General features: G+C 46.4%; 8 protein-coding genes across 8 annotated transcripts; 3 read left to right on the plus strand and 5 right to left on the minus strand.

Moving 5' to 3' along the window:
- Positions 1-98: 98 nt before the first annotated feature.
- PSV08DRAFT_214905 (cytochrome P450) lies at positions 99-1870 on the plus strand (the record flags this gene model as incomplete). The annotated part of the gene is made up of 4 exons (XM_066092118.1): positions 99-182; positions 245-1354; positions 1488-1639; positions 1708-1870. 4 exons carry the CDS (start codon positions 99-101, stop codon positions 1868-1870), a joined length of 1509 nt encoding a protein of 502 aa, XP_065950065.1.
- A 588-nt stretch (positions 1871-2458) lies between these two features.
- Positions 2459-3796, minus strand: PSV08DRAFT_367807 (uncharacterized protein; the record flags this gene model as incomplete). The annotated part of the gene is made up of 1 exon (XM_014218052.2): positions 2459-3796. One exon carries the CDS (start codon positions 3794-3796, stop codon positions 2459-2461), a length of 1338 nt encoding a protein of 445 aa, XP_014073527.2.
- Positions 3797-9628: 5832 nt separating this feature from the next.
- Positions 9629-10342, minus strand: PSV08DRAFT_168733 (uncharacterized protein; the record flags this gene model as incomplete). The annotated part of the gene is made up of 1 exon (XM_014218087.1): positions 9629-10342. One exon carries the CDS (start codon positions 10340-10342, stop codon positions 9629-9631), a length of 714 nt encoding a protein of 237 aa, XP_014073562.1.
- A 3123-nt stretch (positions 10343-13465) lies between these two features.
- Positions 13466-15242, minus strand: PSV08DRAFT_367809 (uncharacterized protein; the record flags this gene model as incomplete). The annotated part of the gene is made up of 9 exons (XM_014218069.1): positions 13466-13551; positions 13655-13876; positions 13928-14037; positions 14099-14177; positions 14233-14294; positions 14349-14542; positions 14605-14880; positions 14942-15067; positions 15132-15242. The coding sequence occupies 9 exons, from the start codon at positions 15240-15242 to the stop codon at positions 13466-13468; spliced, it is 1266 nt and encodes a 421-aa protein (XP_014073544.1).
- A 621-nt stretch (positions 15243-15863) lies between these two features.
- PSV08DRAFT_168020 (Alpha/Beta hydrolase protein) lies at positions 15864-17798 on the plus strand (the record flags this gene model as incomplete). The annotated part of the gene is made up of 7 exons (XM_066091840.1): positions 15864-16228; positions 16295-16350; positions 16388-16441; positions 16594-16682; positions 16732-17129; positions 17188-17351; positions 17410-17798. The coding sequence occupies 7 exons, from the start codon at positions 15864-15866 to the stop codon at positions 17796-17798; spliced, it is 1515 nt and encodes a 504-aa protein (XP_065950066.1).
- A 954-nt stretch (positions 17799-18752) lies between these two features.
- On the minus strand, positions 18753-19741 carry PSV08DRAFT_214907 (uncharacterized protein; the record flags this gene model as incomplete). The annotated part of the gene is made up of 5 exons (XM_014218077.1): positions 19422-19741; positions 19045-19356; positions 18903-18989; positions 18839-18854; positions 18753-18784 (listed from the first exon to the last, which is right to left on the minus strand). The coding sequence occupies exons 1-5, from the start codon at positions 19686-19688 to the stop codon at positions 18753-18755; spliced, it is 714 nt and encodes a 237-aa protein (XP_014073552.1). The 5' UTR covers positions 19689-19741.
- Positions 19742-20607: 866 nt separating this feature from the next.
- Positions 20608-22997, plus strand: PSV08DRAFT_406962 (uncharacterized protein; the record flags this gene model as incomplete). The annotated part of the gene is made up of 4 exons (XM_014218065.2): positions 20608-21213; positions 21260-21721; positions 21800-21853; positions 22047-22997. 4 exons carry the CDS (start codon positions 20608-20610, stop codon positions 22995-22997), a joined length of 2073 nt encoding a protein of 690 aa, XP_014073540.2.
- A 543-nt stretch (positions 22998-23540) lies between these two features.
- PSV08DRAFT_346862 (uncharacterized protein) lies at positions 23541-24629 on the minus strand (the record flags this gene model as incomplete). Its single annotated transcript, XM_014218059.1, has 3 exons — positions 23541-24085; positions 24141-24530; positions 24584-24629. 3 exons carry the CDS (start codon positions 24627-24629, stop codon positions 23541-23543), a joined length of 981 nt encoding a protein of 326 aa, XP_014073534.1.
- Between the last annotated feature and the right edge of the window lie 716 nt (positions 24630-25345).

Consider the following 25345-nt stretch of genomic DNA (forward strand, 5'->3'; position numbering starts at 1 on the left):
CATCCACTGCTGAAACAGCAAATGCTCCATTGATAAATACAATGATGGAAAATAACGAGGAAGGTTAGGGCATTACAGAATACTCAGTCGATAACGCCATGGATGTATTCACAAACCAGGTGTTGCCTTGGTTGCCGCCGTTAGGCCAGACACTGACAACAATTGCAATATTGGCGGTGGTAGTAAGTCCCCTTCACATGTGCAAAGTCCAGTGCAAGTATGCATAGCTCACCCTGCCGTTCAGTACTACATCACAAGCGCCATCTATTGCATCTACTTTCATCCTCTATCCAAGTTTCCAGGGCCCAAATCTGCGGCCTTCTCTCGTCTCCCATTTGCAATCTCAGCTGTTCGTGGCCAACAATACAAATGGATGGATAGTCTACATGGGCGTTATGGAAAGGTCGTTCGGGTGGGCCCCAATGAGTTGACAACCATCTCGTCCGGTGCTTGGAAGGATTTGTATCTCCAACGACCGCAGTTACCAAAAGACCCACACCCGCAAACGCCGCCCCTGAACGGCGCCGACTCGCTGTTTACAGCTGACGGAAGCACGCACCAACGTATGCGAAGGACACTCCTGAATGCATTCAATGACCGAGCTTTGCGTGCCCAGTCACCTATAATCGAGTCTCATACAAATCTGTTCGTCCAGCGGCTACGGCGCGAGGCAGCCAAAAGTGCCGATGGTGTCATTGACCTCGCAAAGTACTATGGTTATGCAGCTCTGGACATTGTCTCAGACCTGGCGTATGGCGAGAGTTTTCACGGGCTTGAGGGTGACAATGAGCACAGTTGGATCATGGGCTTTTTCCTCGGCGCAAAGTTTGGCGCAGTGCGCAACCACCTGAGTTACTTTTACCCGTTGGACAGAATATTTGGATACCTATTTTTGCAACTCACGGCTAAAATACGGAAGCGCAACTGGAAGTATACGGCCGACTTGGTCACAAAGCGTCTGGAGATGGGTGATCTTGGATCCTCGCGCTCTGATTTCGTATCACCAGTCATCGGCAACATCAATGAAACTAAAGAAAAGGGCATTACTCGCAACGAACTGAATACGCACTCACTCGCCATCACGATCGCTGGCTCTCAATTGCCTACAGTTGCATTGACCACGGCTACATATCTGCTCCTGACTCACCCCGTTCAACTGAAGCGTCTCCTTGCTGAAATTCGATCATCATTCCAACATGAGTCTGACATCAACGTCGTAACGACAGCCAAACTGCCCTATCTAGGGGCAGTTATCGATGAAACGTTGCGCATACATCACCCCACCCCGATACACCTGCCCCGACTGATTCCCTCGGAAGGATTACACGTAGACAATGAGTGGATCCCAGGTAACGTAAGTCCATAGGCCGCTAGTCCACGTACCCTTGTTTTGCCAATCTGCTATCCTTTGCAGAGCTATTATCACGCCAACTAACACCTGGCTATTACTATAGACTGTGATGGGCATCGCTATGCACACAACACAGACGTCGCCTCAAAACTGGACCGAACCGTTGGCATTTCACCCTGAGAGGTTTCTGCCCCCCACCCATCCTTTACATGACGCTCGTTTCGGCAAGGATGACATGGAGGCATTCAAACCCTTCTCCATTGGCACTCGCAATTGTATAGGCGGGAGGTATGTTAACCTTGGCAATGTGTCTTCTTACTAAGCTATCGCCCACTGTGGTCTCTAACGGCATGCAGGGTCTTCCTCGCCGAAGCGCGAATCCTCATAGCGCGTACGTTTTGGAATTTCGAGCTTAGCCTGGAGCCAGGCAGCCGGGTAGACGACTGGCTGGATCAAAAGGCTTATCTCGTGTTTGAGCCTAAACCGCTTCGCGTTAGGCTGATTGAAAAAACGATTTGAGTACAATTTGCCAAGATTGGTCATTGGAGCGAGCATATCTTGGTTGAGCTTGTTGTATTTGTGATGTGCATAGATATGGCCCGTGACCTCCTAGTTTCGGACCTTTTGGAAATGGCGTGGATAAACAGGTGCGCTGTCCGAAAGCTTAACATTATGTGTACACATAAGTGCATCTGTGGTTGCCGGCATGTAGTACGTGGAGACGCTAAGAATGGATATCAGTCTCATCTTCGGGTGAGTCTACGCCGGATCTATCAGATATAGTAAGCATTAGGCTATTATTGGAGTTGTATACATACAAAATACGGTATGCGTGTAGATCTCAGTCACTACCTCAGCTTATGCCGCCCCCCTTACTAGTGGTTGACAGACAAAGTATTGGCCTACCACCTCAGTATACCCTATCTCTGAGGCAGAAAGTGGCCGAACTCGTAATGTGTGGGTCTATACGTAACTGCTTATGTAAAAGCCTCACGACTGTAAAGTCAAAAAAACAATATGGAAGGGGAGAAAAGGGCCGATGGCCTCAGTAAGTACACACACCCGTACATGTTCTCGAGGCGGTCCGATAAAGTGTAGTATCTCATTTCAAAGACTAGTATATTGTGGTCGGTGGCGGGTAGATCGAAGTAAGCACTTAATGCAAGCAATGGTGTCTCGCATGGATTGTACGCCATCAACCCCTAGGTTTCGTTCTTCAAGGATCGTACCGAGTAGTCTCGGCGAGATAGCCTTGCGCAAGAGGCCGCACGTGCCCTGCCCGTTGAGCGGAAAGCTCATGGGGCTATTCATACTACCCATTCCACCTTCTACCTGCGGATTGCATATCCGCGCCTCGTGCGGCAAATCCAAAGCCATCTCAATCTCCGCCAACAGATCTACGTTCATGTGCAACAAGAGTCGTGCGCGAAAAGTTTCGCTAGCGTTGACGCAAGTACCATCGACGGTGAAGAGCGGAAAATTCGACTGCGGCACCGGCGCACCCGATGGGCCGTTACCGTTGTTACCGTTGCCGTTGCCTCCCCCACTGCCACTACTACCTAAATAGCGGAGCATTGTCCGGTATAGTGTATTGTGCAGCTGAACTAACCTCACGTAAGGGATCAGCAATTGAAATACGGCTGACATGTCCAGTTGTAGGCTTGACTGCCCGTCGTCTGTCCACGCGTTGCCAAATCTGCTGCTTTGATTGGATATAAAGGTCTCATCTAGTGTGAGCAAGCAATTCAGGTACTCAGTGGAGCTGCGCAGGACGTCGCTGACGAGGTCCTGCATGACAATGTTGTCGCCGACTTTTTGGTACTTTGTCGTTTGCTCGTGGAGGTCCAGACCAATCTTGGCCAGGCGCTGCATGCTGCTTTGTGGGCCTTGCTCGCTGTCACATGCACTACTTGCTGGCCGTGCAAAGTCGATTGCATCTTCGTCTTCGAGCATGATGTTGGTTGCGTACGTATCGGAGCTACTAAACATAGCTCCACCGCCTTGACTCGAGCACGGCGTCAGGAATTCCATCTCAAGCGCTGAGAATGCAAAGTCATTCTTTGTGGAAGCATTACTTGTGTCGTACGGCGTTATGCCTTCAAAGAACATGGTCATGCTTTGCATGTCAAGTGCTTTGTCGGTGTCTTCCGTCATTGTGTCGGGGTGAGTCGCTTCGTCGAGTTGCTCGTTTGGTTGTGAGGCTGAGCAATGCATGGTTCGGTTTGCTTGTCGAGATCGTGATGTCTTTGGCCGACCCATCGGTTTGGATGGAACGTAGGTACACGCCACGTCCGCCTTCCTGCACCGGTCACATTTGCTTGAGTCCGCTGCACGTGTCGATTTAATACATTTGAGTTTCTGTGTACGACACCGGATACAAGCTACTCTCTTGGTGATATCCGAGGAGGGAGGTAGGCTGCTTAGTCGGGGCGAGGTGCTGTCCATTGTACTGTGTTGATGACACTATTGGAATGTTGCAGTTCGATGATAGATACCTGGTGTTCCTTATGAATTAAGCATTTTCCATGCTGTATCAAGCACGGCGCCATGCCGTTTCACTTACGTAAACCACCCATGCTGTGAATCCTTCAGTCATCTTTCTCGCTTCACTTCCGTATTTCTCTTCATCTTTTCCACTACGTGATCATTGTTATCTTTCTTGTTGCGGACCCTCTTCGGTCGCCAGAGTGACGCCGACAACCTTCCCAAGTGACCTTTAGTACAAACAACTAAGTGGAGCCCGCTGACTCACCCGAAACATATCATGCTACTATTTCCAAAGTACGTCTTATCTGAATGACAGTAATTCAGGGTCTGTTAACCAATTCGAAAGTTAGCGCTGGCTGAATTGGATGTATGAAGGATGCTCAGCGGTTAATGCGAAAGAGCAAAACCGCTCATCAGTCTCACGGCAACTATGCCGGTCTGTTTCATGACCGCATTGGACCATTCGCAATCGATGTGCATGTGAATGGGCCACCTTGACTAGCCTGACCTCTTAATGAAGCCCAGTCTCATCAAACGCATAATCCTAGATACTTAGCCAGGTATAGTTGTCGCAAAAACATCCAGACTTCGACACAACGATATTTATTATTCCCTCAGTTAATTGTTAGTTTGGAAAGTGACAGTTTCGAAATCCATGCCGATTTGATAGAAAGCATCGAAATTTGTTCACAGTCACCTGCTCTTGAATTTACGGCTCATTGTAAGTGTTAAAGGTGGTGATTAAGGCTGATATCGTTGTACTGAGCCACTGCACATCACATGACATGGCCTTCCTCTTTGGGACTATCAGCTTTCTTTCTATGGGAATCCTATACCCGAGTTATAATCTGCTTAACGATGTTCATATAAGGAATTTTGTTGGACTTGTAGTCCATTCTAAACTTACTGATTGTACGTAATACGTAACAGATTGTCTGACGATTTAAAATTGCACTACACACGTCTAAAGGTACCCCAGATCAGGCATGAGTAACAAGCAATGAGCTGTCCTATAAGGGTATTACTCGCTAGCTTGGATTGCATTAGGGTCAGTTGAATTTGCCTCCACATGAAACGTCCATGATTGGGCGGGCTCGATCACATCGGATATTCCTATCACGCAATTCCATCTACGTTTCTCAAAAACCTAAGTTCTGCTGCAGAAACCCTGCGACGCGTTTGTTTTTCTTTTCTAGTGTTTCGCTATGTAGTACGACAGGTACTCTAAAGATAGTCAGGGCAACGAGCCATGAAGGTACAACAGTAAGGCTGCGCTTAGATGTGACAGCAGTACGGAACGATCTAAAAGAATAGCGTCTGCCTCCAGTGCGACCTAGAGCATCATAGCAGAGTTGTATCGCTATGGGAATAGTAGGAAAGTTAAATGCTTAGGCAAGCTTGTTGGCCGCGTACGCACGGATGGCGGATGCAGTGGTGAACGCATGATGATAGTTAAAGGTTGTAGACGCTCCAAAGCGCTTTACAAGCGGAAATTGCTTCGGGAAAAAAGTCTCTATGGTTCAGAAGCCTGCGCTGAAGGTTATTCAGTTGTCGGTGGCCAACTTCGATAAAACAATTTCACAACTAGGTAAAACTAGTTTACAGGTTCAACGGTGGAGTTGTCCTTGTTCCTGCCGCTATAAGCGCACTCTCAATGAGCACAAAGTGTTTTTTCTTATCCTTCCAACATGCGTTTGCTCCTTTGATCTCTGTCCCCTAATGTCACAAGCGACGCAGGTATATCTAGTTCTGCGAAAAGTGTCAAGTCTGCGCTTGAAACACCCATTGCTAAAGTGGCTGTCTCTCCACAAGTCATTCCATTAGGAACACTCAATACTATGTATATTCATACTTGTGAACACATAGGTGGCGAATGCGTAATCTCTAGAATATATACGGTTCATACCATGCACCACCCCCATCATGGGTCGTCGATTAATAATCTACCTTATACCAGGGTCGTATCGTCAAGCGTGAAGACGGTACCCGTCAAATTATACCCGGCGATACAGTTGGGGCGGGACTGAATGCTAGCAAACTTCTGTCGATGCGGTCAGCGCGACAGCAGCGGTGCGGACGATGGCACATTTTGGAAGAAGAGGAGAAATAGGAACTGGAACTGAGCGAGATATTTCGAGCTTGCAACTTTCAGTGTTCATGATGGCTATTGATGTATGTGGGGAGGCGTTTTCAATTTTATCATAGAAGAATCAGAGACATGCGATGACATGCTCAATACGGTTGAAGTACTTATGTTTCTATTAGAAGCTTTATAGGATATGAGAAACAAAAAGCGCGCCTGCTCATATCTTGACAGTTTTCTGTGCACGTCATTGTTGTAAGAGTATATCTTTAGATCCATATAATGTCTCATGTATTGCAACCATGATTCGTTATGCTGCTGTCCAATCGCAACCGTAGTTCGCTATTCTGCCGCCTTCGTCGAAACCGTATTTCAGTTGTCCTACCTGATAGAGATGTGTCTGATAGGCATATACCCGTTGAGAGATTGAGTAACATCACTAACATGTTTCTCACTTGAACTACAAAGTCTATGCTTTCAATACCTGATTACGGCAGATTAGGGTGTTCCCTGCTATTTATTTCTAGGATAAAGGGTTTGATATGTTATATAGCTAACACCTAGAAAAAAAGGTTAGGTAGTAATAGCTGATTTCCCGTTCTGACACCGTTTACTATAAGTTTTCTCGATAGGTTCTCACAAATTCATCAACCTTTTTCTCGCACACTATTCTCGTGGCTCGGAACTAAATGTGCCCAGAATTAGCTCCAACGAGAGCCTATTGGAGTTCCTTACTCTGCCGCTGGACTATCAACAATCTCCAGACAACCGTATCCCGGAAAGCGATGAGGGTCTGTTTGCTGAGGAATTAACAAATCGGCTTCGGTGGTCAGTCCTGGATACACCCACAGCGCAGATTGTCGAATTGGACAACACGGGAAGGCCCCAGTGGCGGCCTCTGCTCGGTGCTCCAAACTATGCGCTCGCTGAAGAACCTATCCCCCAGCCGCCCCGTTCCCACATGCTCGTCGCTTTTAATGTCGTGTATCGCGCAGATGATTGGTTTCGTGTAGATGCACTAGACGAACGGCCCGCACCCTTGGCGATTGAAAATGCGTGAGGACAGCGCATCACATTTGCGTAGTTCGTCAACGAATTGCACCGCTACACTTTGGAGCTGCGCGAGACTATCTTCGAAACCAAAAATAGGGGCGATCCAGATATGCGTGTCTCTACTGCTCTGGAGCTTCTGGGCCACAGCGCAAAGATGCAGGGGATCCAGACGCATTTTTCATGGTCTATCTTGATTCCGACATATTTACTAGTGGCCAAGAGTTTGAGCAGGACTTAATTAGGAAGGCAGGTGGGTTTTCTAAGAAGGCTGGCCTGAACTTGTAGAAATTGCTCGGTCGAAGCAGCACACTGTCGAGAACTAATACAGCAACCTGCTCCACGCGCACTATGTAGCACATACATATGTGATGAAAAGGATTTCTATTAAATTTAAGTTACTGACCCTGGGGTTCTCCCTTATTCATAGCCTTCATTTACTAAGATGCTCTTCATTTTGACCTGCTTACTTATTATTAGCTTGACCGCTCTCCAAGCCTCTGCGCAAGCTCTATGCCGTTCCAACGCTACGGCACAGTCGAATATGGGCCAATACACATGCACGGAACTCGCAGAGAGGTATTGTCTCACAGTCGATCATTTTTTCCTATTGAACCCTCTGCTTGATCCTCACTGCTTAAGCATCCAAGCAAGCGAAGAACATTGGGTTGCGGGGAACATTGTACCAAAATGGCCGACGAATCTTGCAAGCCCAAGTCCTTCGTAACATGCTTGGGGTATTCTGGCGGGTAGTACTGCCACTCAAAGACACGGAAGCGATATCAATTGAGTTGTGTCACATAACCCTAGATCAATAATGAATGGCTGATTCAATGTCAAAAAGCGATGATTATCAAGCCGGTACATGCGCCTCAGGTCTTTGTGTCGTCAATAATCCAGGCGACTATTCGCTCGACGATCATTGCAGTCCTTTGACCGGCGGAAAGCTCTGTGAGGGACGTGGGGCAGCTGATGTGATAAATAGAACCGGTGCGGAAGTGGCTCTAGGTTTTGCGGAACAGCCAATTACTTGTACTATGATAACTGCAGAATGAGCATGCCTACACCAAGTCCCCGACAGCCGCCACCAAACTAGACCAATGGTACCACAACCAATGGACGGTATGGACACTGCAACGACTATCAGGTTCGTGACATAGTGCATGGAAAGTGTTGTTTGGACAGTGGGGCCAGTAGGACGGGTTCGGAGTGCGGTACTAGTTGTAACCCACTCTATGGCTCATGTAATACGGCCATGGTTCCTACCTCTCCCAAGCCAGGCAATGTTAGCCCAAGTAAGTCAACTGGGCATTAATTGGAAGAACAAAATCACTGATGTAGCGATAGAAGGTACGTGCAGAGAAAAAGACGCATCTATGTGTACTGGATTCGTGTATAGAGACTGCTGCAGCAGCTGAAACTACTGTGGTAATTCCGACGGGCATTGCAAAGCTGGTTATCAACAGGTGTTTGGTACTTGCAATGACAATGAAAACACATCTCCAGAGGGAACCTGTGGTGGAAGAATTGGCTGCAAGTGCAAGGGCAGCGGCTTTGGCGATTGCTGCTGTGACTCAGAGTACTGCGGCAGCAGTACAGCGCACTCCAGCGCAGGCTGCCAATCTAGCTTTGGTACCTGCACAGTCTCCGACATCTCTTAGACCGAGCCTGCAGAGGCTTAAAGGGCTACAAGTACGCTGGCAGCGTCTTTGGGAACTATTGCAGCAGCTCTGGCTACTGCGGCAGCTCTACCGCACACTGTAGCACTGGCTGCCAAAGTGCTTTTATAACTTGCTCTGTGGAGAGTGACATACGTACCCGCTAAGTCTCCCCAGCTACCATCAGTTCCTTATCTTTCAGTTGGCATGGCATTATGATGTTCTCCTATCCATCTTTCGATATTTAAAATTAATGAGAACCTGCACTAAGGAGTCGAACGGTAGTAGAGGTTAAGGTTTCTCTCTTGATAAAATCCTATTGAACGGTGGATTCCGGTTTGTGGATACTTCCTCTTAGGAAGATGAGTAAAGGATCTCAGAGGATATCAAATTGGACATGAGGCACACTTCAACAAGGACACCCAACGAGACCACAAGAAAATTCTCCTATTTGCTAAAAACTGGCGACTGGGCGCACGGGCTTGTTTCCGGGGAGGCTTCCGCCGAGAAACCCGTCTCTTGATTGTTAGAGTTAAGATTTCTTAGCAACACTACTACATGGCCAAATCCTCACACCTCTTAGGTGGTGTTACTGCTACTATGGTCGCAGCGTGATGCTAATCACGTGGTTAAAGCCCTGCAACAATTACTACATTCTAACGTGGACGCTCTCACGCCTTTAGCCTTCTTGTCACTCGTCAAGGAGAGAATCCTTCTTGTTACTTGAAACACCTGTCTTCTTGCCTAGCTTTAAGAAGAAAACTCTTGTTACCTGTAGTACCACGTACATCTTAATTCTATTTGAAAGCATGATGAGGTGGGCATTACGACGTCAGTGAATTGAGCTGAGGATGACTGCTAATTTTAACAAATCTTGGATTTTTTCTTAAACAAACACATCTTAGAAGACCCAAAGCTAGACATAGTTCTATAACATGTGTCGCACTATTTCCACACTGCGCTCTAACATCACAATAGCTAAGATCGCCGTGATTGATATTAAGCAGCGCCGACAGTGCTACATCTGGTGACGACGCCACCATGGAAGATACCGCCACCATCGTTAGGGGAAAACTCAGTGGTGCTGCGTCCACCAACAGTTAATTCCGTCACGGTTTCAGTACCGCTGCAGTCTCCGGTATCATGGAATCTCGCAAACCGTATTGCACCCTGGGCAGGGATACACTCGGCATCCGTAAGAGCTTGGTTCTCGGCAACAGGGGTATCAGGCCGGACAATACACGCCCCCCAAGTGACGAGGGCACTCTGATCTGTGACTTCCGAGACGGAGCACCCTCCAGCAACGCATATAGTGTCTTCAACTTCATTGCCGATCGGGAGGGAAACGCCTTCCACAGAGCAGGCAAGCTGGTCTTCGTCAAAATTGACACGGACTGCGGCTTCAAATTGTCCAGATCCTTCTCCTCCGAGGTCAGACGGAAGACCAAATACAGATTCCATTCTATGAGACAATAGGCCATTAGTTAATGTATAGCAGTCCTTGGATGTACTTGTATACCTGCAATCAACGGTGCTTTGCTGATCTCCTCCAGTGATAAAAAACTTCACGAGTTTCGCGATAGGATTGCCACCAAGCGGACATGTTGGGCATGTTTGACGTTTTTCGACCAGAGAAGGCTGCAGGCGCGAGCCATAACCTCCCGCGATAAGGGAACTGGTAGTGAGAAGAAGAGCAGGTGCGCGGAATAGCATGATGAAATGATAGTAAAAAAAGACCAATGAAAGCGGAAAGTTTGCTGAAGCTGAATATAAAAATCAACCTGTGTTGAGAAAGAATATTGTTGAACAAAACCGTTACTTGGGGAAGTGTGCCTGGGGATATTGATAGGATTTTGAAAAAAACGCAGTATATATACCTACTATGACCTCTCAGACTATGTCATTAATCATCACGAATACCTCGTTTTTTAGAGCACTTTATCAGCCTCTTGGCTGACACATTTGAGAGTCGTTGTTGGCATATCCCGCCCGCTATGCTATGCATTCAATGCACTGTTGCCAAGCTCGGCGTCTTGGGTAATTGTTCTAAAAGGGAGGGCGGAGCTTTTAATAGTAGAGATAAAACTACGATGGAGGTCCACTTGAGACACTAGCGTTGCAGTCGTTACTCTGTCTATAAAAAGCCAAGACTTGTGGCGTGTTTAGTCGTTTACTGCACTTTTGTTCGTGTGCCAGCAACGTGAGCTTTGTCACTAACTTGGAGCGCCAAGCTGGATGGGACGAGAGGGGCTCCAGAGATGAAACACGGCGAAATGCGGGGAACCATTATTAAAGCCTGAGAAGTTCCAACGCGCCCCTGCCAATTGATTATAAATAAACGTAAGCAAGAGCGGTCGCGAACTTAGTCATGTCTCTGCGAATCTTTAGGTATTTCTGGTACCGTATCAATATGCGCAAAGCTCATTGAGGCGAAATTCACCCCTAACCACCAAAGCACACTGCATTAAGCTAAGCTAGATATGCGCGCAAGAGTAACTGTACATTTAAACTGATTAATTTGTCCAATAACATGCGCTGATAAATTGAACAGAGGTTTGTAAAGAGAGCTCTTGAGATCTATAACGATGTTGTGTAACTGATAGGTGACGTAGATGGTAGTAAATTGTCCAAAGTAGTAGAGGCAGAGGAGCTATTAGTGAGTGTTTCTCGGGAGTACTTCGGATGAATTGAAACACCTCTGTCAGAGTAATATTACCACTTACTGTGTAATCTCCTTTCCTGCAACGTGCCCACATATGGTGACTATGAAGATTGAATATAGACAATCAATGAAGGCAGAGCTAGTCACTAGAGCTCATCATGACTATAACTCAAGATATCATCCCGCGAGATGAAGCTCAAGACCAATGCCCAACAATACATGTCCTAGGTATCAAATATAGCGTTCGCAGAAGCACCCAGGGAATGATTTGTGTTTGTGATAGTAGTACAGATATAACGGGTGTAATTATACATGCGGCCAAAGTAAGATCAAACGAAGAAAAGTATGTATTCATGGATTGCATAAGCTTGTGGCGCGGTCTTACAGCAAGATCGCTGCTAAACTAGTTGGACAAGGCAGGAAAAGATCCAATGATTAGACAGCAGTCTCTATTGCCGCCATGCGAGACACAGCCTCCGATACGAAGGAAAAGACTGTTGTTAAAATGTGGAATGTTTTCACAAGCATTTCCATAACTTCTCACCCGCCACGCAACGAATGCTGCTCTATGTTTAAGAAGCTCGAGTTTAGCGATTGAAAGAAAGTTTGCCCTCGTCGTATGTCAATGGCTGCAGAAAGATTGTTCTAATAGGCGATGTTATATATGCTACAGACTGATCTGCCTAATTGCTAACTAGAAGTAAGCCAATTATAAACTAGACAAGCGCTTTTTGTTACGCTAGTTAAAACAGTTTCTGTGGGGTGGATATCGTTTCTTGCGCATGAACTACCTGGAGGCTGCTTGTCACTATAATTAGCTCCATATATAACAAAAAGCTGCTTCCATCTTTTTATCGCCTTGATAGAACTTTCAACAATTAGAATGATCCTACTTCAGGTCCAGGGCTTGTTAAGCAATGCAGTGGCTTCTGTAACTTGAGCACTCTGTGTACTGCGAAATTCGGAGCCAACGTTTGAAAGCAAATGTATTTTCATCTAGCATATATCATCCGTTGAAAATTAACTAGTATGTAAATACTTGCTCTGCAACCGAGTTTGTTCTCTTGTTAAGTGATTAAACGTCTAGAGACACGATATATAGCAGTATTGAACAAAAAATTAAAAAGCAGTCGACATACAAAGCAACTGTCAGACCTAAGTCCTAAGTCTGACAAGTTGGTTTCGTAGTACAGCGAAGGATGACAGCGGCCCGATAGCGGTGTCCGCAGGTGAGACCCCTTGGTTCCTGGCTGGGCAGGGCTTGGCGTCAGGGAACAGCCAGGGGACGGTATCGCAGTCTGGCTTGCAGCGGAAGCCTGAGCCGTTGTCGATGTTGCAGCTCCGCAGCATTAAAGCCGAGGTGCTCGTAGCCCACCACTCGCTGCTGCAGGGTAGCGCATAGTTGTAAGTCGGGTCCTCGAGCAGGGCCGGGGTATTAAAGACCCTATCTAATGAGGATATCGCTTTTAGCTCACCTAAGTCGTGCAAACTCTAGGTTTATATAAGAATCCTAGTATAGCAGAGGTTCTAGGGTATACTAAAGAGAACGGTTATGTGTTGCGTTCTTACAAAGAAGATTTTAGCGCTGTAGAAGCTTTGTCTCCTCTACTAGGAGACGTCCCGCTCGAATTTAGTAAAAGCAATTAAGAGAATAATATGTATTTTACAAACTAGCTAGGACACAGGCTCTAGACAAAATCAAAACCTCTTACTTATAAGAACACTCATAAGAAGGCGTGTCTATGGGCCTTAATAAGACTGGTAAATAGGTAGGGGTAGGGCTGGGTTACTTAGTTATCTAACCCAGCCCTATACCTATTTATTTACCAGTCTAAGCTTATTACTTGATCGTATACCACGCGATAGTTGTCGCTAAATTCTCTTTATCTCTTCTATGCAAGATTAGTATTTTTTGGGGCTTCTAAATCATTCCGCCTTTTTGTTAAGTGTAATTCCCGATCTAGTTATAACGAGCGTTCTAATAGTGATGTAGATCGTGCAGTAGGAGTAACTAGATATTACTCGCAAGTGCATAAAAGGGTGGTTGAAGTAGCCGATAAATAATATCTAGTGTCGCATTGCTCTATATAATGCGGAAATAAGCTATCTTAGGATACGATATAGTGATTTTATTGAGGGCTCAGTGAAAGTAGGCTATAAAACCGCTAGGTACGCTAAATCTTAGTGCTTAAAGATATTCTTTCACAATCATCAACAACGTTGTATCCGAAATTCCAATCATGGAACTGTTCCTGGTTTTCTACAGATAAGAGACGTCAGCTGAGAACTGAAGTTGTCACGCTGCATGTAGCAGCATGGCTGAGTGGTTGGATCTTGTAATCCAAGGCCAGAGTTTGACTTACTCGGAATATCACCCTTCACATATGTCCTTGCCTCAGCCTCAATTTGTTCTGAATTATCTTGCCCAGCATTCGAAAAGATCTGCATTGCAGCAGCTCGGTTGCGTCTCGCATCTTGCACCTGCTGGAGACGAGCAGGTATGTCGCTGAGACTTGAGATCCGCGAGAGGAACACGCCTAATGCGCCAGCGTCCTCAATGCCTTGATTTGCTCCCTGGCCTTGATCTACGATGTTCGGTTAGCGTTATCAACTTGCAGGGGGTCGTAGGTGCGTACGAGGAAGCATCGGATGTGCTGCATCACCAATGAGGATAGTTTTGCCTTTCGCCCAGGTTTCAATAGGTGGTCGATAAACTAATTTCCAAAGCTTAGGTTCTTTAACGAGGCTTTGTGCACCTCTGTTAGTTGATTCAAGTGCTTGAATTGGGAAAGGTACGTTTTGCTCACCTACATATGTCCAGAAGAGCGGGATGGAAGGAGGAGTATGTAGCAATTAGGTCTTCTGTATTTCCCGAAACATTCCACTCTATCTTCTTTATTAACAATTAGGATTTTGATTTGTGTATGAAGACCTTGCTCACCTTCTGTTTCCAACCTCCCATCCTTGGCTGGGTGGATACAAACAAAATTCATTAGTTCTCCACTGCAGTGCATCAGCAGTTAATCTTGATAACCAGGGAAATTTAATGTTTTGTACTTTCTGCAAGGATACCACACGATTCTTCGATCAGAACCAGCAGCTATAGAAAAAGTTGTTTTCTTTTCTTGGAAGTATGGCGCGATTGAGCTATTTTTCAGAAGCTCGGCTGTAGGGACCATGAACCTGTACGCGCAATGACTGGTCTCAATTTTGGGCATAGCGCCACCTAGGACAGATTGCGCAACGACGGACTAAGCAGTAAGTCAGATGAAGGTTTTCGTCGCAGCAGATTTGTGGGCAAAAATGGACGAACATGAACTCCATCTGCGCCAATTATGACATCTTTTCGAATTGCGGTCCCGTCTGCAAATGTCAAAATACCATTCTCGCAGTCGGCATAGGTTACAGTTGCTGAAAGATTCAATGATGCGCCGCGGGATCGTTCTTTTTTCTGCAATGCAAGCCGCTTCAGTTCTCTGTGTAGGTCGACACGATGCGAGAAGTACCACGGTGCCCCGTATCTTGTACGATAATCATCATAGTTGGCACGGTACGTCTCTTTCATTGTCTCCCCGTCGAATTGCACACCCTGGGATATTAGCTCCAGAATTCACATTCACTATCAGAATCAAGTCGGATCCTCTGCCTACCTGCTGCACTTCAAGTAGCTTTGCGCCAGCGATGTCAAACCCCAGCGCACGTAGAATTGGGGCCGAATTGGGCCCTATGTGTATAGCAGCCCCGACCTCGTTCGTAAAATGTGAGCGTTCATACAGCTACCTAAGTTTTAGTAAAATTATTTCTGAGTGGCAAATCAGACTTCGACATAGGGCTACTTACTTCCACATTATGTCCTAGACGACTCAACACAGCAGCTGCAGCCAAACCTGCGATCCCTGCGCCTACTACTCCGATATTAAGGACCAAGAAATGTCCGTTGGTGGAGTTCATGTCGAATGGCTGTTGTAAAGTTTAATTCAAAACGGATGGATGCAAATATAGTTCGAAAGGACCATGTTTGGACATGTCTTTATCTCGAAGGATATTCGCCAAGTAAGTGCCCTGCAAGTCCCGGCTTAGTGTGGGGAGAGCACATACGCGCCTCGCCCCACCGGGTTGGACAAGCAGAGAGTTGCCGACAGGCTCGGGCCGATGTGGGGTAGGGTGCATTGAACGGTGTCTCGGGATAGAGAAGATCTCGTGATGGCATAGAAACATCTTTTGAATACTAATACCTTTCGCTGTCTTGAGATCTGGCGATTTTCAGCAACAAAAGACATTGCAATAATGCCTCTCCAAATTCGGAATCTTCACAAAGTAGAAACTTTCCCTGATTATATTGTTGAAACAAATGTCGACATCCCATTAAGGACCGCTACTCCATCTATGCCGGATGATCCATGTTAGGGGCAACGTATATCGTCCAAAAAGCGAGGGGAGGTACCCTGTTCTCGTTACCTACGGACCATGTGAGTGTGGTTCGATGAAGTACCGACTCAGTATTGTATGTTAACGATATGAACAGATGGAAAAGACATCCTATACTCATCGTGAGCACACAACCTATCCTTAATGATGAGGCTTAGCCTAACAACTGACAAAAGTTTCCATCCCAAATCCTTTGCAGAGGTAAACCCTGCACAAAAGAGCACCCATTCTGCTTGGGAAGTCCTAGATCCACGCTACTGGACGGCAAATGGCTACGTTGTTTTGCGAGTAGATGAACGTGGATGTGGGCAGTCCCATGGTATGCTGGACTCTATGAGCAGGTCCACTAGTGACGGCTTTGTCGATGTGATTGAGTGGGCTGCGGAGCAGTCGTGGAGTAGCGGGAAGATAGGGCTTCTTGGGATTAGTTACTACGCTGGTAGTCAGTGGAGGGTTGCGGCTCGTAGACCTAAAGGTCTGGCCGCTATAGTGCCATGGGAAGGTATGTCGTATTTCCCTTGCTCTGCTGGGTCTCACAGGCAGCCATTAATGGTTATGATTCTCCTAGGCATGAGCGATTATTATCGTGATCGAGTGCGCCACGGTGGGATTTTGTCAAACACTTTCATCGGTAAGTCAATTGCAGTTTTATTGAGGTCCGATTCCAGATTTTGAGTCTGAGCTATTCATTCTTTCTATCGACCAAGTGGCGCTGACTGATGGTAAGATTGGTAGTGGAATCGCCAGGTGGTATCAAACCAGTATGGACTGTGAGGCTGCGAAAGTCGGAACTGGGGTCCAGATCCTCTAGAACGGGAGCTTCCATAAGAAGAGCTTATATCATGTCGTCGGTCAAAGCCTGAAGACACGGCAGCCAACAGCTACCGAGACGATGAGTATTTCAAGAGCAAAGATTTCAATCTTGCAGACATCGAGGTTCCCCTCCTTAGTATTGCCAACTGGGTTAGTTCATTCTCGAAACATATCAAAGATTGAGGCTAACTGCTGACAGGGAGGCATTTTGCTACATTTAAGAGGAAATATTCAGGGATATGTTCAAGCAGGCTCAGAATTCAAGTACCTTCGATGCATCACTGGACGCCATGACCTCCCGTTTTACTATGACGAAGAGGTTGCCGTCCAAAGGTCTTTCCTTGATGCCGTTCTCAAGGGAGAAGATCTCGAGGGTTGGACAGTCCCAGGAAAGCTACCCCCTGTCGACATGTGTCTCCGCGTTGGTAACTCTGGAGTCAATGTTCCTGAGAAAGAGCGGAAAGCTTTTCCTCGAAGAAAGGAGTCGCATTGGCCGCTTGCTAACACGCAGTATAAGAAATTCTTCTTGGGCAAGGAAAACACTTTGAGCACAACAGATCCAACAGGGAAAGGCATGGTACAATACGATGCTTTGAGGTTAGTTATTTGCTAGAACTTATACTTTTATGGAATACTTGTTAATGGCTTTACGCAGTGGCGAAGTCAATTTTCGAACAGCGCCGTGTGAGGAGGAAGCCGAAATCACCAGTCATCCCTTGGCGCATTTGGTTGCCTCTGTGAGTTCGATGGATGGTGCCTCGCCATGTAACATGGACATTTTCCTCACCTTACGGCACTACGATTCCCAAGGCAATGAGGGTACGTAAATCAAAATACATCTTTCCAAATGCGAGGATAAAATAGTAACGTAGAACAGTTTTTTACACTGGAACGACCGGTGAGCCTGTACCCGTTGTTAAGGGCTGGCTTCGTTTATCCTTGCGCCGAGTTGATGATTCGCATCCAGCTCATCGTGAATACCTTCCACACCGTAATTACTTCTCGTCCAATGTACAGAAGGTTATTCCTGGGGAGCTTTATCCGGTAGACGTAGAGATTTGGCCAACAAATGGAGTAATAGGCAAAGGCCACACGCTAGACTTACAGATCGCCGGGCGCGATACCCAAGGAGGCGGTATGTTCGAGCATAACCATCCTGAAGATCGGCCAGAGTCAGTTTTGAAGGCATGGAATAATATCCATTTTGGTCCAGGGCAACAGAGTTTTCTCGTCTTGCCTATCATACCAAGCACGGACATCAACTAGAAATAAACTGATATTTACATGTCACGTTATTTTGCGACAATAAACCCCGAGGATCAGACAGCCTGGTATAGAATATTTTAGGTCAAGAGGCCAGCAATTCTAGCGTTTCTATCATGACATCGCGACATGGCCAGCACAGTCTCTTCAATTCGTCCCTGAAAAGATTCAAAACCTTCCGCGAGTAAAATATCTGAGAAGCAGACTGTACTTGCAAGGTTCTCCATACGACAAGCGCGGCATAGAACACAGCGATAGGAAGCCAGGGCGCCAGTGGCGTTGTGACCTCACTCGTGGATTCTAAAATCCTCCAGGCACACATCTGGGCTTTGCTATCAGCTCGTATATGAGTGCCCACTATCAGTTGTATCTGATCAATTGGAACACTTGCCTGAGACAGACGTGGAGGATACCCTGCCAGAACTGGTAACCATGTCAAGGCTGGCAGAGCCAAGTACATCTCACAGAGATGATAGAGAGTCCTGATATCTTGAGGTGAAGCGTGCAGATAAACATCAGCCCAAAGTTCGAGTGCCTTTTGCAGTTGTCGTCTGACTAGTCGTGTCTCATTGTTGAGAGAGAGTGGAACATATAAGCTATAGGACATGGGTGTTTTGCTGCGTTGAGATGGGCTTGCAGTCGTCTGGACTTGATTGCATGCGGTCGACAGCGGATCAAGTGAATCACAGAAGGTATGAATTCTCGCAAGTAAAGCGACAAGTGCTGTCAAAGAGCCGAATTCCATCAATTCAAGCGCTGGTGGGCACTCGCCGTTCAGTAGGACGGCTTGTATCTCAAGCGCAGCATGGTTGACACGTGTGGGATGGGCGAGACATTCCCTGGTGAGTACAGACAGCGCTTCGCCGTAGTGAATCGAGCGCAGCACGTCTGCAAGCAGTATGGCAGGCATGCTACAATGATTCATTTAGCTTATGTAGAGCATCGAGATCCTTAAGCTTACCACTCAATAATAGCGGTAAGATCACCACCTGCAAATATTGAATCAGACAAGCGCTCATATGTCTAAAATATTGAAAACTCACACAACCGCCGTGCAGCCTGAAAATCTGTCAGCACCTGGGTTCCTCAAAGACACCAGAAACATACAGTTCCTACATAGCCTTGTGTTATATTCATCTGCTGCCAAAAGACCGGATCAGCACACGTAGCACCATATGTCGCAAGGAGCGCCCACTGGAGCACGCATTAGTCAGAAGAACCGGTTCAGTTCCTACAAGGCGGGCATTACAGCGTTGAGCAACTCTACATTACGAGCTTCACGGTTATCAACCTCAAGTCCTAATACAATGAGAACATTGGCAGTAGTCCAAATCGAATTAGCGGCGGCGAGGTTTCTGTCCTGAATCAATTGGCCAATCACAGCCATGCTGTAGGCCAGATACCCGGATCTGTCCCTTGGACTAAGCGAAGTGAGTGGAATGTGATGGATTAGAGGCATATTAGGGTGCCCTTGGGTCAAGAACGTATCCAACAGCGTATGAGACACCGAGTTCAGTGGTAGGGCAGGTAATTGGCGTGATAGTATAAGCGGATAATATGTCTGTTCACTCCCATGAGCCCCCATGAGCTAGTGTGAAAAGCTCATTAACATAAGGGTAGGCCTACCTGTAGCGCGTCTGGATGGGATGATATCTTATCAAGCTCAGTAGCATCAGTCAAATACGCTGTGTCACGAGCAGCGGCGCTGATGACGGCTTTTTTGAAAGACTTAACAAAACTGGCGTCTACAGGACGATGGGCACGCTCAGCGTCAAGCAACCCAGGTGTTCTTTCCATTGGCCAAGGGCTCCCGGCTCCAGAGGGTGACTCAGTCGCTGGCGCGACGCTGCGCTGGTCAACTTGGCTTGAGCTTTGTGCAGATGCCAAATCCATGGCGCATATAAGAATGGATAGTTTTGCAGCACGCAGTATGTCAGATAGGTCGTGTTGTCAGTTCTGACACAGACTTCGGTGGATGATGGCTGCGAATGGCCGGATGCGCTTGTGCGGGGTAATGATGTTCCCGCTACTATACCCGAGGCTCAATATGTGGCTCCCCCACACACTTCCGTGTTTACCTAGATCCCATAGTTAGTAGATACAGCTTTCAATCAAAAGAAACGAGGATTCTCTAAGCGCCGCGCAGACGATGCATAGATTCCGAGTGACCGAGGCAACACCCGGATTCTGTGGGCAACCGTCGAGGGGCTACTTGGAGGGCGTCGAGTCGATTACACACTATGAGTGTTTATTAGATATTGATTTCTTAGAATGTTAAGGATGAAAAACAAGTATATAAAGATCTCTTTGAGTGTGTAACTATACATAATTCTATAGTCTTAGTGTTTAAGATTGGGTTGAGTGTAAATTCAAGAAATTGATCACGTGGTCTATTGCGCTACTAGCAGAAAGTCTAAGCATCACGATTTTTGTGTTTTGATTTCTTGTATGGTCCATTTCCTAGACTGCAACATCAGGCTCCTAGAGACTCCCAGCTAATTCCCACTGTCGCATACTTCATCCGAATCGTTCTATGTTTCACTTTTGTGCCCTGTAAGCGGAATAAAGAGGACTTCATGCAACAAGAAACGATGTCCCCTAGTAAACTCCGATCAAATAGCAAATCCGTATGTAAGCATCAACACCGCACGTCAACTTTGGCACCAGCTGAATTACCTTTGCAAAAGTGCTCTATATGTCGGAGGACTTTTGCTCGATCGGATCATTTGCAGCGACACCAACATACACGTATGCGCACATATGACTTTTTCGAATATGCCTCATGCAGCAGAGCCTTTAAACAACCTCTAACATGACTGTACCAGATACGGAAGATTCTCCATTTTCTTGCCCAAACTGTCACCGTAGATTTCAACGGTTAGACGCTCGCAACCGTCATACAGCCAAATTTTGTCTCCAAAACAATGCAAGTCGGAACAAACCAACGGCTATTGACAGGAGGGCAAGGGTAGCGTGTGATGGTTGTCGCACACAAAAACTGAAGTGTTCAGGTGCGCATCCATGCGCAGCTTGCGAAAGAAGAGCTCGTCCATGCGAGTACAGTCAAAGAAAACCTGCCAACTACTCTGATAGTGGTAGAGAGGATGCCCAAGAGATAACGGTCGCAGAAAGGAGTGAATCCTGGTGGTCCGTCGGGTCTACCTCGGTACCAGACCATCTCCAAACTTCAAGCACTGCTAGTACGATATCTACGGACCGAATGAGTAGTCAGCAGTCTGTTCATCCAATCGCTGGACAACTAGAAACACACACCGACCTACCATTCGAGCATACTGAAAACCATGGCCTTGTTCAAGAGGCTCCAACAAATGAGATCCCCGAGCTTAATCGAATAAATCAGCTCCAAACTCAAATCAGCAGTCGCTTAGATTCAGGGATAAACGGACGCGGTGATATTGTTAGTTTTGCCTGATAGAAGTTGGAACCTTTGACTGAAATAGCAGGGGTTCGATATCGAGCATGAAGTGTTCAACTTCCTGTTTCCTTTTGATGGCGACATGGAACTACAAGAATGTACAGGATTTGCACCCGACGCATACCAAAATCTGACTTTGGACACCTATCATGATTCTGGGATTCCCTATAGCATTCTGGGAAGAGGCCCAGGCCAGGAGATACCGCAGACTCTGGCTTTGAATACCGATCAAGCTAGTACTCGATGGTTGTCGCTGGAACCATCACTCGATAAATTCGATCGCGTTATTGTGAATCACTTTATCAACTTATTCCTCCAGGAATTACCGTCGATGTTTTCTTCTTGGGACAATTTCCGGATTAGAAAGACCACGACAGAGGAAGAGGTTCTGGCAATGGCTGCTGTTGGAGGCCTTTATAGTACCACAAGTGGAAGTCACGTAATGGCTCGCGCCATGAGTGGTGATGCAAGGAGGTTGGCATTAACGCGGGTAAGATATGATACAGATGTGTCTTGACTTCCTTTGTTCATCGCTAGTTTGGTCATTAACCTCTCATCCGATAAGCAGACGAATTTGCAATATCCAGAGGATACACAACAAGGCCTCAGTCTTACACGAGCGGTGGGTTGCGAAACCCAGCGTTGTCTAAGCAAATTTCTAATCCTTGACCACAGTTCATACTTCTTGAGATATTTGGTATATTCAGTGGCGATAAGCGCCAATGCGAGATTGCGGAAGCATCTCATATGCAACTCCTACAGGCAAGCTGGTCGACTAAAAGTGCTTTACAATTTGACTGACATCCAACACGCAGGTGTTGAGCCGCTGCAGATTTCCAGACATATCGGTATCCGATGATAACCATCTCAGTATTCAAATGCAAGCAGTAGCTATTCCTATTAAGCTAACTTCTATGCTAATTTCGCTGTGCAGGGTTACCGACGACATACACATACTGGAATGCTATCGAGCGATACTATTCCAATGGCCTACCGGTCTCAGCATAAGATCTTTCTTGACGTGCGTACAGACGAACACCGATGCTTCTCAAGGTTGTAAGACTAAAACTGTCGATGTTGAAAACTTGCAAAATCTCTTCATGCCTTCTGGTCAATCGGTGAATTTGGATCGACCAAGAAATAGCATACATGCTCTCTCGTCGGTACTTTTGCTTGCCATGCAAGGAACCTCCGCAAATTCTAAAATGATCCCATCAGAACATCTCCTAAACCTATCCTCATTTGAGCTTGCGCTCCACAAATGGCTTCGCAGTCACCAATCTTTGCCAGACGCGGCAGCTTTGGCCTTGTTCCATATGGGCTTTATTGTCTTGCACACAAATATGACCATGTTGCATCGCCTAGCACGCATATTCAGTGTGGGCGAGTCGCCTAAAAATACGATACTGGATGCAGCGCATCAATGGAAATCATCGGCTGGTTGCGAGGTTGCCTTGAGCCATGCGACGGACCTTATAGAGGTAATTGTATCTCATTCTGGCAAAATTAAGTCGCCTAGCTTCATCAACCGCAACGGCTTGGGAGAATATCCCAAGACTGAAGGTGAGGCACCGCATCTGGCTATCTGTGGTTTCTCTGCCATCCTCGTCAAATGGACCGCCGAATTACTACAGCCAATTCCGGATATTGAGGCAGCTAAAGGTATTCTCAAAGTAGGCTGTGATATGCTACAACGGCTCCATCTCAAGATCGCCTCTGGATTCCTGAGAATTTTGAGACTTCTCCAAGAAGCAAGCCCGGCATAATATTATCATGCTTCATTCCGCTGCAGTTTACGCTTATGGGGGTCATTCATGCCTAATAGTCGGAGGATCGAATCATCACGACGAGTAACATGTGCTAAGTGGAGAACCAACATGGTGAGGGATCAGAGAAGAGCTGAGAATTCATACAAAGAAAAGAAAAATACTACATATGTAGCATCTGAGAAGAATTTCATGAGCTCTCAGACCACGTGTATAGCAAAGGCTTATGAACAGCTCAGGCCAAAGGTCAAGGTAAACGAGATCGATGAGACGCCACAACGTATGCGACTCCAGCAATAACCATCAGCCCAGTGGCGATGCCCATACCCTTGACCAAGTATTTCACTTGTGTGAAAAATCCTACACGTTCGCAAAGGAACCATCGTTTCGTAATCAGCTCGCAGGCTCCCTATATCTTTCGGTCGTGACGTTACAGGTAGGTATCGCGCGCGAATAAGAGGTCGGGAAAACACGGCAGGGGAGATGAGTGTCGTATAGGATGGTTGCTGACGATGGAAGTCTAGCCCTAACACGTATTTATAGTTAGTGCTTACTAGGGAGCAGAACTGGGAAATGGAAGCCGACAGAGATGATATTTACCTCAAGCCAGTCATTAATATAAATTGCGACATCGTCGGCTCGTGGTCCTAAGATCGCCAATTGATGGATGAGAGCGTTGACATTGATCATTGAATCGAAAGCTTGCTCAAGCGAATTAACAACAATAATCAGCAAATGCCCAATATCCGCTGCAGACTGAAGGCGAAGTTCAAGACCTTTTATTGCAATGTTTTCCTGGGTCATGTCCAGTATAACCTGCGGAGACATAATTGTGGCTCCCTTCAAATTGGGGCCCTTGCTGAAGGCCCGCTCGCACTGATCCATGTCATCCTTCTTTATAAAGATGGCATTGAGTCGGCGGTAGGAGGAAGTACGCATTGAGGAGATGTGACAGACGTCCATGGCAATTGAATGCCAATCTTTGTGACCTTCAGTGACCACAGCAAGGTTGGTTGCCGTGATCGTTGTCTGAACAAAACGCGCTTTCGGAGATTCGAGGGCGGTAGCATAGTTGTTCCTTGCATCATCTAGGCATTGCGTTAACTCTTTGTGGAAAACATGATATTTCTTCTGAGTGTTCACCATAAATCGTCATCATATGGATATCTCCCATATCCAAGGTCAAATCTCTTATCCCAGTCACAAGAAAGAGACAATCGGGATCGAGATACCGCCTCCAGAGACTCTTCAACAGTGCAATGAAGGCATTGTTGGAGTCGATTGTAGTAGCAAGCACCGTGACATTCACAGCAGCGATGGATGCAGCCAAAGCAAATATAACGTTATGTGCAGGGTTGTTCGCGCCGGAAACAATCACACTCACACCCACAGCCTGGATTTGGATCTCGACATGACCCACGTGCTTTGAATAATATTTCTCCTTTTGCTTGCCTTTCTTAATCTCTGCAACATGTTGTTTAACGTCGAAGACGAGCAAAGCCAATTCTTTTTCACACTCGACCGGGCAGTCAGCTGTAACCAGTCAAGATTAGTATCACCTAAAGCCTAGGACGCTATAAATTTACAATCTGAGAGATGGCCAATGAGTTCATTGCTGTGATTTACAAGCATTTCACAAAGCTTATGAAGCTACTTCAGAACCCATTTAGAATCGCCTCTAGTGTATTTGCATTGCCATGCCGCGTGTGCGACTTTCACTCGTTCAGCCAAAGAAGCCATATCAGAGGAGGTTAGGTACAGCAGATGCGTAAAAACAGTGTTGCTGCTATTAAGCTTGATTTAAGAATAATGGGGCATAGTTTCGTCGCAAAATTCACTCCACGCAAGCCGAGCAGCGGTGGAATGCTGCACAGGTTGGGTTCAGGGGCATTATGCGCAGTATTGTGGCGGGTGCGGTATTATAGGGGTAGTACCGGGAAGCTTGCCAACCGTCCAGGCTGGGCCGTAATCACCACCCCACAATCTGGCATCCGTCTACGCGCCACATCCGCGGTGAGGTACTTTGATAGTTCACCCTGCGCTGTTACATTCCTAGAGCGGGTGCGTATAGATAAGTAGATGCTGGTATCACCTTACCAAGTCTCTTATAGTAAATTACTTCCTATTATAGCGTTAACCTATCTTATTCTAGTAGCCTTTTAGTTTTATAGATTTTCTTCTATAGATTATCGCTTGCTTTACTTTTCCCCCTTTATTTGCTATATAACGTATAAGATTTATTATCTTAGAAAAGAATAGTAGTCTATACTCTTACCTACGAGAACTATATATCTATTAGAAGAATTAACTTTATAGTTAATATATATAATATAAGAATTTAAGTAGAC

The sequence above is a fragment of the Bipolaris maydis genome, assembly GCF_028858645.1.
Source record: "Bipolaris maydis strain C4 unplaced genomic scaffold PSV08scaffold_1, whole genome shotgun sequence".
NCBI lineage: Eukaryota > Fungi > Ascomycota > Dothideomycetes > Pleosporales > Pleosporaceae > Bipolaris > Bipolaris maydis.